At 38.9% G+C, this 12762-nt stretch overlaps 1 protein-coding gene across 8 annotated transcripts in view; it reads left to right on the forward strand.

Annotated features, from left to right (window-relative positions):
- The window catches only part of LOC126284945 (DNA ligase 4-like), a 616842-nt gene that overhangs the window by 505205 nt on the left and 98875 nt on the right, over window positions 1-12762 (forward strand). For all 8 annotated transcript variants that reach the window (XM_049984217.1, XM_049984218.1, XM_049984213.1 and 5 more), the window contains exons 8-9: window positions 5865-6175; window positions 7604-7724. In XM_049984217.1, the coding sequence (XP_049840174.1) occupies window positions 5865-6175; window positions 7604-7724 (432 nt within the window). The remainder of the gene's footprint in view (window positions 1-5864; window positions 6176-7603; window positions 7725-12762) is intronic.

Here is a 12762-nt window from a genome sequence, read left to right on the forward strand (position 1 = left end):
GTTTTAGAAGCTCATGATACACCATACCTTTCTGATCCCACCAAACATAGAGCATTGTCTTCTTGCCGAATTAATCTGGTTGTGCAGTAAATTTTGATGGTTGTCCCGGATTAACCCATGATTTTTCCCGCCAAACTGATTTTTCCTTCATGTCTTTGAAGCAAAATTTGACAAGTTGTTTTTCGGTCAAAATTTGACAAGTTGTTTTTTGGTTTTCGATCTGTTTTTCATTCAATTCATGTGGCACCCATTTTCCACACTTTTGGATCTTTCTTATAGCTTTCAAACGGTCAGAAATTGTTTGTTGTGCTACATTTAGCATTGCTGCCATTTGCTTCTGACTTAAAGTATCATCTTCATCCAATATTGCTTGCAATTCGGCATCTTCGAATTTTTTGGTGGTCTTCGACGTTCTTCATTTCTTACATCAATATCATTATTTCCGAACCATTGAAACCATCTTTTGCATGTTGCTTCTGATACAGCATGGTCACCATATGCCTCGACAAGCATTCAATGCAACTCTGCAGCACTTTTTTTCAAACGAAAACAAAAAATTAATGCTTTCTGCAAATCATCACTTTCTGGTACAAAATTCAACTTGTTAACACAATGAAAACATATGATGTTTGTTCCATGACTTCATGTGACAGATGTCATACCAAACAAACAAAAAAAGTTAAGACTCGTTCACAACAAATGTTCCGTATCGACACGTTTGTATCTTACCACTCATTTCATACTGGTACACCTGGTACCTTTGACCCATTGGCAGCATGAATACTAAAATCACAGGATTTACCTTTTGTGCTTCTTGAAGCTGGTATTGGCAGCATGAATACTGAAATCACAGGATTTTTTTTTTTGCTTCTAGAAACTGATATAACAGACAAATCTGTACCACTGTCTACCAGAAAATATCTTCCACAATTTCTATGTTTAACAAATAGGTGACATTGGTGGCTTGATGTGAGTACTTGTGTAAAACACTCAGCCCTGTTGTGTCTACCCATTCTACTCTTCTTTATTTTGCCATTGGCAAGAATGAACACATTTTTCAGGCTTACATCATGTGCCAAATTTAAAATGACAATACTAATATTTACCATTTTTATCAAATTTTGCTCTGCTTCTATATCTACTGTGTGATCTTTGCCTACTTGGTTTTCAAAACACCTTAATCTCATTTTCCAATTCCGAAATTTTTAAGAGAAGAGCATGGACTCACAGGGATGATGATTTGACGAAATGAACTGAAATGACACGCAGTTTGAACTTCCTTGACAAGAGTACATTTCAACTATGATGTGTCATTTGAACTTTCTTATCCACTGTTTCATCAGATAGAACTAAAATACTTCGAATACTACAAGGAAGTTTGTCAAGCCATTGTGATTTTAAGATCTTGTCTGACACATTAGTACCTGCACATACGTGAATTTTTCTTAACAGTTGGCTAGGATTCATGTTGCCAAGTTTTAAACCACTCAAAAGTTTTTAAATGTGATGCTCTTCACTTTCTTTAAATATGGTGAAAAGTCGTTCTTTTACAAGAGAATATTTATTGTTCTCATCACTTGTAAGTAGATCCCATATATTATCAACAAATTTTGGCTACCGGTCTTTAGCTGTACTAGCAACCATTGCACTTTGTCTAAACCAGATGTATGGTTTCTCAGTCAAAAATGGCAGTACCTTAATGCTTACCTCACCAACTTCCGGTTTACTTTCAGGATTATTCCCTTCACATCCATTTTCTATCGACATTTACCCTACTTTTTAACACAGTGTATGACAAATTCAAGTTTAAAAAAAAACATTGAAAATTTTGCTGCAAATTACGTTGCAAATGTCATGTCACCAATCATGTTGGGGTCACCAATTTATTTAAGGACTTAGTTCAACATGGATCTTTCTATTTATTTATTTGTATCTTGCACACAGCGATAACTGAATTACAATAACAATGGAGTTACAACTTTCTTCTTTTGTCAAATACCATAGATAATATTTCTATTGTGCCAACATTACCTTGGCAAACATTCTATAGACATAGAAATACTAATAGCAGTTTTTCGTGTTCCCACTTGTTCTTTCTGCACATTCATCACTTACATAAATTGTACTTTTTACAGTATAATTTTTAGAATAATTTTACACCATGTAAAAAATTATGTGTTGGACTTGTATAATTGTTCTCAAACATCTGGTGCAGAGCTAGGGTACTATAATGAGGATAGTAATTCTGACAGTATCATTAGCACTCTTCTGTACATCTGCTTACTTTGTCACATCTAATAAGCATCGTATTCAAGTCAAGTATTGAGAACAGTCAATATGTTTGTTCTGTTACATTGTTCATTAGCTACTTTGATGGATACTCCATTCCACAGTCTCTATATTTGACTGATTGTACTATATTTTGCATACTATCAACTGAAAATTTATTGAATTCAGAGAGAGCACTAATGTTTTGGATTGCAATTGTGTGTACATAACAAATATGTTCAAATAGTGTTGGTCATTTTTAGTGTGTTGCTTGTCTGAATCATTGTCTGTTGGCTTCTCATTGCTTGGCCAGTCATAATGCACTTAGTGTGCTGTTAGTTCTTGGGTTTTGGTAGTAACATTTAGTAAAGCTGCATTTTTGAGAATGCATGGTATCTGAAAATGGCTCAACAGTCATGTATGATTGTGAGTAAGAAGACAAGACATGAAAGATGTCATCATGCCTGCTACAAAACATGTAAGTTGCTGCATAACATTGTTAACATTGGTAAATGGATGACAAGGTCAGCTCAAATCAACATATGAGGTACAATATAAAATAGAATAGTGTACTTCCTGGCAGATTAAAACTGTGTGCCCGACCGAGACTCGAACTCGGGACCGTTGCCTTTCGCGGGCAAGTGCTCTACCAACTGAGCTACCGAAGCATGACTCACGCCCGGTACTCACAGCTTTACTTCTGTCAGTACCTCGTCTCCTACCTTCCAAACTTTACAGAAGCTCTCCTGCGAACCTTGCAGAACTAGCACTCCTGAAAGAAAGGATACTGCGGGGACATAGCTTAGCCACAGCCTGGGGGATGTTTCCAGAATGAGATTTTCACTCTGCAGCGGAGTGTGCGCTGATATGAAACTTCCTGGCAGATTAAAACTGTGTGCCCGACCGAGACTCGAACTCGGGAGACGAGGTACTGGCAGAAGTAAAGCTGTGAGTACCGGGCGTGAGTCGTGCTTCGGTAGCTCAGTTGGTAGAGCACTTGCCCGCGAAAGGCAAAGGTCCTGAGTTCGAGTCTCGGTCGGGCACACAGTTTTAATCTGCCAGGAAGTTTCATATCAGCGCACACTCCACTGCAGAGTGAAAATCTCCTCATAGAATAGTGTAGCTTGTAGCCTATGCAGATGACGTGGATATTATTGCAAGAACAGAAATAGCTACTAAAGAAATGTGTAAGTCGCTGATGACAGCAGCAATAAAAGTAGGACTGGAAGTAAATATCAATAAAACCAGATACTTGTGACTAATACGACCAGAACTAAATGCAGTGTTAGGAATTGACCAGGCACAAATAGAATCTGTGTGTGAATTTGCCTGTCTGGGACCACTGATAATGGCACAGAAAGATATTAGTATGGAAATAAAGCGGTGCATCCACCTAGCTAGTAAATGCTATTTTGGGCTGGCTCCACAACTTACGTCTGGAAATCTGTTCAGAAGCACAAAGTATCAGTTGTATAAGACTTCAACACTTCTGGTATTAACAGATGGCTCAGAAATCTGGACATTGGCACCCAGTGTTAAGAGCTAACAGGATGTTTTGAATTAAACGTGTTAATGCAAAATCTACGGTGCAACTAATGAATGCAGAGCATGGCATAGACAATATAATTTTGAACTTTACATATTATATAAAGATCTTGAAATCATAAAGTTCATTAAAATAAACCATCTGAAGTGTGTCGGCCATGTTTTTTACATGGATTATGAGAACCAAAAAAATAGCACTGCTGTAAAACCCAGTGGGACAAACAAACAGGAGAAGACCAAAACTTTGATACTTAGATGATATACAAGTCGTTTAAAAAATTGTTGGTGGCAGAGGATGGGACACAAGGTGCTGGAAAGGGATGAATGGAACAATGTCCTGGAGCAAGCTAAGGCCCACCAACGGCCATAGAGTAGAGGAGAAGTAGTAAAATTGGTGAGAAAATTTCTTCAAATAGCAGAAGGATGTTTAACAACATAGAAGCATAAATAATCCATTAATATATGACACATTACAAATAAAGTTAATATAGTTACATAATTCAATCATTTTGTTAGTAAAATACCAAGCAATTCAAATTTGTTTATTATTTGTTCAGGTATCTGTCAGAGTTGCGTACAATATCTTGTTGGTGATTTTTTTCGAACATTAAGGTTCATTCTCAAACTATTGCCGAGATTTCAAGTTTTGTTAGAGCATAATTCCACTGATACACATGCAAGATATCTGCATGAAACAGATCCACATGACAAATGTGGTATGTCACTAATTCAGAAGTGTTACATTCAAGAGTGTAAGGTATTCTCTTGACTGTGCCATTTCTGCCACCTCTGTATTATGGTACCACATTTGTTATGCGTTTTATGCAGCTGTCTTGCAAGTGTATTAGTAGAATTATGTCCTAACAGACACTTGAAATACAGACAATGGTTTGAAAATGAATATTATTATTGAAGATTAGTCACCACCAAGAAATTGTATGCTGACAGTAACCTGTTCAAATAATAATTAATATAGTTAGTCAGTTATTTACAATAATTTTGTCTTTACTTAAGAATTATTTTTTACTTGCTACATTTATGCAGCTGTTTTGCTGTCTCTACAACTGGTGTTGGAAAAAAAAACCACCACTTGTCTTTCTATTCATATTTTCATTGGTGAAATTGATTTCAGTTGGAGTACCCGTATTCAGTGACTTAGGGTGCAAATGCAAATACATGAACAATTGCTGTCTGTTGAACTTGTTATCCACAGTAACCAAAAGTGTTGATATAGACTATGTAGCACTTTTAATAATACTGCATTATTTCTCAAGATGCTACAAAATGAATGTAGTTATTTCATATGTTAAGAGAGTCACCGCTACATGTCACTGATAGTAGTCCCACACTTTGATACGACCTTTATTCTGATCAGTGAAAGTCAGCTGACTTTGGGCTGCTATAGAATCTTTACACTTGTTGCCAATCTTAACTGTTTAAAAGTTTTATGTGCCATAGCAATAAAGTAGCCATTGTGAAAACAGTGTTGATTCCTGTGTGGTGTTGTGTGTAAGGGTTGTTAGTGTCACATATTCCAACATACTGTCAGTGACCAACACACTCATAAAAAATTATTTGCTTTAGTCTATGCTCAGAATCATTATTTCATTAGGCAAGATAATTGTGACTATAGACTGAAGAAAATAATTTTTTTCTGTTTTTATCAAGAAAAATGAGTACAAACACTGTATCTGGTCTTTGTAGATATTCACCATCAACATTCACATCACTTTCATGATACATTAACCTATTACATGTTTTATATGTATATATAAGCTATAATGTGGCTGCCCTGGCAGGTGGGACCAGGGCTTGTCCAACCAATCATCAGCTGTTTCACCTGAAAGTGTTTCATTAGTACATTTTGTACACAGCTGTTACTATTAACTACTTTGTACCATGAGCCATTGAACACAAGAGACTTGCATAAAATGAGTTTAAATTAATAATATAAAAGAAAATAATAACTAGTTGAAATTGTTTCTCCATTGCTAATCTTTGCAAATATCTCACCATTCTACATTTAATTTAATATGTATTTTCCTCCCTAGGTGACAACATTGATGTCAAGTCAAGTCATTTACAACCATGCTATTGTGTGTTCGACATACTTTTTTATAATGGTGAAGTTTTGACTAATAAGCCATTGCGTGAGCGTATCAAATATCTCAACAGTCTCATTACTCCTTGTGAAGGTGTTGTGTTACAAACAGAAAGAAATATAGTTAAGACCAAGGATGAAGTGATAGAACATTTAAATGAAGCCATTGACAATAAATTAGAGGGAATAATCCTTAAAGATCCAGAGTCAGTGTACAAGCCAAATTCGAGGAAAGCTGGATGGTTCAAAATAAAGCCTGAGGTATGTATTTGTTTAGTTGTATCTTCAACATATTCTTAATATGTTAATAAAACACAAAATTGAAATCAAATAGTGATTTAAACACAGAGCACCCCTTAATGTAGTTACAACTTATTGAGTGGGGGACAGGTGTCTAGGAAAGAAGTAACTATTGCTGAACTGTTTGTTTTGTCTCTCTCTCTTTGTTCTTCTCAGGGGATAATGCTCACCTTGTCCTTGGAACTTGGTAAGCTAAATGCTCCTCTTGGATTGTGCTAAATGTCTTGTACCAGGGGGAGCTCTACCTGTGTTGAGTTGGTACAGATTTGTAGAACTCAGCTCTCCTGAGATGGGATGTCTGGGAGTTTCCTTGGGAGTTCCTGCAATTCCTCATCTAATAGTGGAAGGTGGGAAATCTACATCCAGTATTGTGATAGAATTGTCTTTGCCTCTGGTTAAAGCCCTCCACCTGACACCAAACTGGAGGACCACAAGATGCTGCTGCAAAATATTAGCCCTGCTTCCACCCCTTGAGTGAGAATGGGTGTCTTCACTGATGCTGTCAGCACATGTGGAAATAGAGGGTGACCTGTGAACCCAAGTGGCAGGCACCATTTTTGTCAAATGACAGTTATTTGTAGCAGGGCACACACAGTGTGCTCAGTCACTTCCAGCAGAGCCTGCTCCACATCTGAACATCTCAGATTTGGACAACCCCTCCTTGCCCCCCTGCAATGAAATGGAATGGAAACTATAAAACTTTTAAGGCTTTCATGGCAACTTGTTGAAATCTGCCTATTGGCATGTGTGTTGTATTCTTCAGCTGATGTTCATCTGATGATTTTTCTTATGCTTTACCAGCACGAGTGGCTGGCATTGTCAGATTTTGAGCTTCCATTGCTAGTGGTGGACTGGGACCAATGTATTTTATGTATTTTGTTGGTCTGTGTAAAAATGTGTGTATGAGTTAATGAGAGTGGAGTGGGTTAGGTGAGATTTATATTTCATATTTTACCTTTTGGGACATAATTTTTAAACAGTATTGCTATATTTGTCTCCAATTTGTTTAGTGAGGGCACTGATGACCTCACTGTTTGTGCCCATACATACCACCAGTCTTCTTCTTCTCCTCCTCCTCCTCCTCCTCCCTTCTCTGACATGGTCTGTGCCTGTGTTCTAAGGAGGGAGGGAGGTTGATGGAGGGGGGGGGGGGAGGGGGAGGGAGTTGCACGTGTGTCTTGTGTTCTCACCCACATGATCTGAAGAGGAACAGAAATTCTAGATTGAGCAGCAATTTTCCCTATATTTTCAGGGGCCTGGCTGCTTCTCAAAGTTTTATCTGTACACCCATGGTGATCTGTCCTAATCACATTGTTAACATACTGTTCAATAATGTTACAAAAAGAAATTACTTTTATATATGAACCAAGGGACATTGTTGCTTTACAGTATACACGAGGTTTAATGGATCAAGTGGATGCCATAATTATTGGTGGTTACTATGGTGATGGGCGAAGAAGAGGAATCATTAGCCACTTTCTTTTGGCTGCAGCTGTTTCAAAAGATGGAGGTATGTATGGCTACTTAATTGTTAATTCAACTTATGGTTGATTTAGGTACACTACTGTCCATTAAAATTGCTATACCAAGAAGAAATGCAGATGATAAACGGATATTCGTTGGACAAATATACTAGAACTGACATATGATTACATTTTCACACAATTTGGGTGCATAGATCCTGAGAAATCAGTACCCAGAACAACCACCTCTGGCCATAATAAAGGCCTTGATATGCCTGGGCATTGAGTCAAACAGAGCTTGGATAGTGTGTACAGGTACAAAAAAAAAATGGCTCTGAGGACTATGGGGCTTAAATTCTGAGGTCATCAGTCCCATAGAACTTAGAACTACTTAAACCTAACTAATCTAAGGACACCACAGACACCCATGCCCGAGGCAGGATTCGAACCTGCGACCGTAGCAGTCGTGTGGTTCCAGACTGTAGCGCCTAGAACTGCCGGCCATCCCGGCCAACTATGAAGGTACAGCTGCCCATGCAGCTTCAACACGATACCACAGTTCATAAAGAGTACTGACTGGCGTATTGTGACGAGCCAGTTGCTCGGCCACCATTGACCAGACATTTTAAATTGGTGAGAGATCTGGAGACTGTGCTGGCCAGGGCAGCAGTCGAAAATTTTCTGTATCCAGAAAGGCCCGTACAGGACCTGCAATATGCAGTCGTGCATTATCCTGCTGAAATGTAGGGTTTTGCAGGGATCAAATGAAGGGTAGAGCCATGGGTGGTAACACATCTGAAATGTAACGTACACTGTTCAAAGTGCCATCAATGTGAACAAGAGGTGACCGAGACGTGTAATCAATGGCACACCCTACCATCATGCCGGGTGATACGCCAGTATGGCGATGACGAATACACGCTTCCAATGTGCGTTCACCACGATGTCGCCAAACACGGATGTGACCATCATGATGCTGTAAACAGAACCTGGATTCATTTGAAAAAATGACGTTTTGACATTCATGCACCCAGGTTCGTTGTTGAGTACACCATCACAGGCGCTCCTGTTTGTGATATGGCGTCAAGGGTAATCACAGCCATGGTCTCCGAGCTGATAGTCCATGCTGCTGCAAACGTCGTCGGACTGTTCATGCAGATGGTAGTTATCTTGCAAACATACCCATCTGTTGACTCAGGGGTCGAGATGTGGCTGCATGATCCGTTACAGCCATGCGGATAAGATGCCTGTCATCTCGACTGCTAGTAATATGAGGCCATTAGGATCCAGCACGGTGTTCCGTATTACCCTCCTGAACCCATCGATTCCGTATTCTGCTAACAGTCATTGAATCTTGACCAACGCGAGCAACAATGTCACGATATGATAAACCGCAATCGCGATAGGCTACAATCCGACCTTTATCAAAGTCGGAAACGTGATGGTATACATTTCTCCTCCTTACTTGAGGCTTCACAGTATTTCACCAGGCAATGCTGGTCAGCTGCTGTTTGTGTATGTCACCACGTTGTAGGTGTCGCCAACGGCGCCAACCTTGTGTGAATGCTCTGAAAATCTAATCATTTGCATATCACAGCATCTTCTTCCTGTCAGTTAATTTCGCATCTGTAGCATGTCATCTTCATGGTGTAGCAATTTCAATGGCCAATAGTGGATATTCTCATATAATTGACAGTATCAAAACACAGAGACAGAGACAGAGTGGGATGGTGCTACATTGTCCAAGCTCTGTGGTCTGATGGATTGAGTAGTTGGTCTTGCATGGCATTAATTTAGAGCACATTGAAGAGGAAAAAGGAAAGAATTTTCAAGAGTGGGATATAACAGCAGAAGAGAAGGCGAATGTGTCACAAGTGAAATCCTTGGAATATATAACGGATACAGTGGAAGAAAGTTTTGGAGGTAGGGAGTAGCAGGAAGAATTAAAACCATTGTGGATAAGGGTCCATAAACCTATAACTCAAACTTCTGATTATAGGTAAGATAAGGTGGAGCAACAGTTTGAAGTAGATGAATTAAGAAATTAATGAGGTGGAGGAAGAGAAGACATATGTGTCATGGGCTTGATGTAGGTGTAGAACAGGGCCTTCAGACATTGAGGCCGAGATTAAGTGTTGGTGAGATGTTCAGTTAAGAAGAGTTGGTGCAAGAGGGGTGGGATTCAGTTACAACAGATTGTGAAGTTCCCAGGGAATTCAACCATATTGTTCTCATCAGCATTCTCTTCCTTTGGGTTGATAAGCTTGGAGTAGAACAGGAGTAGAGTGGGATGTACTTCGTGATGCGTGCAACTTATCTTGCACATGGACTTTTCATGTAGGTGGCAAGGGGTTTGGAAGCAATCTTTCACAAAGGCAAGACCATATTTCTGAGACTGGGTGACCCACAGAACTCCACTTTAGAAGAACTAGGAAGGCTTTTAAAGAGGACATCCTACATTTCTTTATTTGATGGAATATAGTCAAAGCCATGGTAAAAGATATAATTTGGCTGTTGCAGTAAGAAGTGGTATAAAGTAATGAAAGGATGCCAATTGCTGCTGATGCATAATAAGCTGCTGAAACATAATAAATGAGAGTAAACAGACTCTGGAAAGATGGTGAAGATAATTGAATGACATGCTGAATCGAGAGACAGTGCAAGCAGACAATATCTCTAATGATTGTGAGCAAGTATTGGGTGATGAACAGCCATTGGATGGCCTAGGGTTAGAGGACGTTAAAAAAGCTTTAACTAATTTGAATAATAACAAGGCTCCTGGCACTGATAGCATTCCTACAGAATTGCTAAAACGTGGAGGAGCAACATTAAAGCAGTCTCTATTTAACTTATCACTCTGATATTGGAACAGGAAAGGAGAGCAGATGTATGGAATGAAGGAATATTATGTCCCATACATAAAGAGGCCAACCGAATGGAGTGTAAAATCCACCGTGGAATCACCCTCCCGAATCTGGGGCACAAGGCGTTACCCAATATTATTTTTGATCAACTACTCCCACAGGTACATAAAGCAATAGAAACCAGTTGTTTCATGCCTTACAGGAGATGGTGATAAATGGAAAGCTCCTGAGAATGGTTAAAATGATGATATCTGACATAGAAGCTGCTTTCAATTTCGAGGAAATTACTCAGACCCCTGGAAATAAAAAACGTGCTACATCAAGGAGATGCATTAACATGCATTGCTGATATCAGCAAATAATGCATATTTCACCTTGAGTAATTTATTCCAATCAAGACTCCTCAGCCAGCCAAAAAATTTCACTATTTATAAAACTGTTATTCGACCAGTTCTCACTTTGCTTCGGAAACATGGCCCTTGACAGAAAGCAATGCAAGGCTGCTCAACGGACTTAAGAGGAAAGTTTTGAAAAGAATAATTGTCCCTGTGAATGACAGAGAACAACGGAGGAAAAGGTACAATGCAGAATTGTGCACTATATATGCCGATGCTCCTGTAACAAAAATCATACGATCAGGAAGGATAAGATGGGCAGGTCATGTGGCAGGAATGGAGGAGTCTGAGGTGATAAAGAAGATTCTCTTTGGTAATCCAGGAGGATAAAGAGGACAAGGTTGACCTTGAGCAAGATGGCTGGATGGAGTGGAAGAAAACCTACGGAAGCTCGGATGCAGAAACTGGAGGAGGCTAGCAGATGGCTGGATGGAGTGGAAGAAGACCTATGGAAGCTCAGATGCAGAAACTGGAGGAGGGTAGCATGTGACCAGGATGGATGGCGGAAGCTCGTTGGGAAGTCCAAGGTTCACCCTGGACTTAAGTGCCACAGAAGAAGAAGATTTGATTTGATTATAGTGACACAGATTGTATCACTGCATATAGGCCTTGTCATTTTGATTGCACAGTATGTGCACTCTACAGCATAGTGTACATATGGAAGAGATTAGAGAATAATAAATAAATGACTTTTTTACGGTATGTTGAGTTCTTCTTTTCAATTATAATTAGTTAGAGTCCATCTTCTTACAAGAACACAACTTTTTGTTTTGTTTTATCGTATATCCTTGCAAGAAGGTGGATCCTCTTTAAGGCATAATTATTTTTGGTAAGCAAGGATACAATGCTTAAATCTCCATTATGTTAATTTTCTTTGCAGTTTGATTAATTCTCTTATGTTTAAAATTACATACATTAATACTGTTTATCAAAACTGTATAAAGTTACTTCTGTTTTCTTGCTTGTGCTTGCACCATACTTTTTGCATTGTCCTTCCATTAATCAGAAAATCAATTTATGGAACAAAATGGATTTTTCTCCAATATTTCTTTGACTGTGTTCTTAAAGACATTAATGTTAGTTATTTGGCTCATTGAATTGGGAGACTCTCATTCATATTACACTTTTCTCATGATGATTCCACCATTGTTCATTTGTTCTTAGTTTCCAATAATTTCTTATTTTATATTGATGTACCTTTACTGATGATGTTTACTGTTAAAATATTTAGCTATTAGGGATGTTTTTGGTATCACAAGAGTGTGGAAGGATATAGTATGAAATACCTGTTTATAGGCCAGATTTCAGGGGTAGTTAGAGTTCCATACTAGTCATGTTGTAACTTGAATCAGATATGAGGAATTTACTCACATTTCATTGGTAATTGAATTGAATCATAGATCACTTGTAGATGCTGTGGTATACAGATGCATGTGTGCATCCACACTCAGATGGAAGTAGCAGATGTGCAAAACAGGACTCTAGGAGGGAGAGGCAGCAGATGCACAGTCTAGGAATGTGATGGACAAGTGAGCTTGTGCAGCGCATGATAACGATATCATAATGAAGCAGTTTAGTAGGGGTCGATAGATCAAAGGAAGGGAACACTGGTGGAGGGAGGGTGTGAGTACAGGAGGTACATAAAAATTGATGCCAGGAGAATTTTGTGTGCTCATCAGTACATTCTGCCACTGGTTGGTTAACTCTGATCATCGTTACAGTTTGGCAGTGGCCTATCATTTGTGTGGACAATTTATGGCGGTCATGCGTACATAAAATGCCTTGCACAAATTTCATCAGAGCTGATGTGTGGCATGGCTGTTTTC

Source organism: Schistocerca gregaria, chromosome 8 (assembly GCF_023897955.1).
Source record: "Schistocerca gregaria isolate iqSchGreg1 chromosome 8, iqSchGreg1.2, whole genome shotgun sequence".
NCBI classification, from domain to species: domain Eukaryota; kingdom Metazoa; phylum Arthropoda; class Insecta; order Orthoptera; family Acrididae; genus Schistocerca; species Schistocerca gregaria.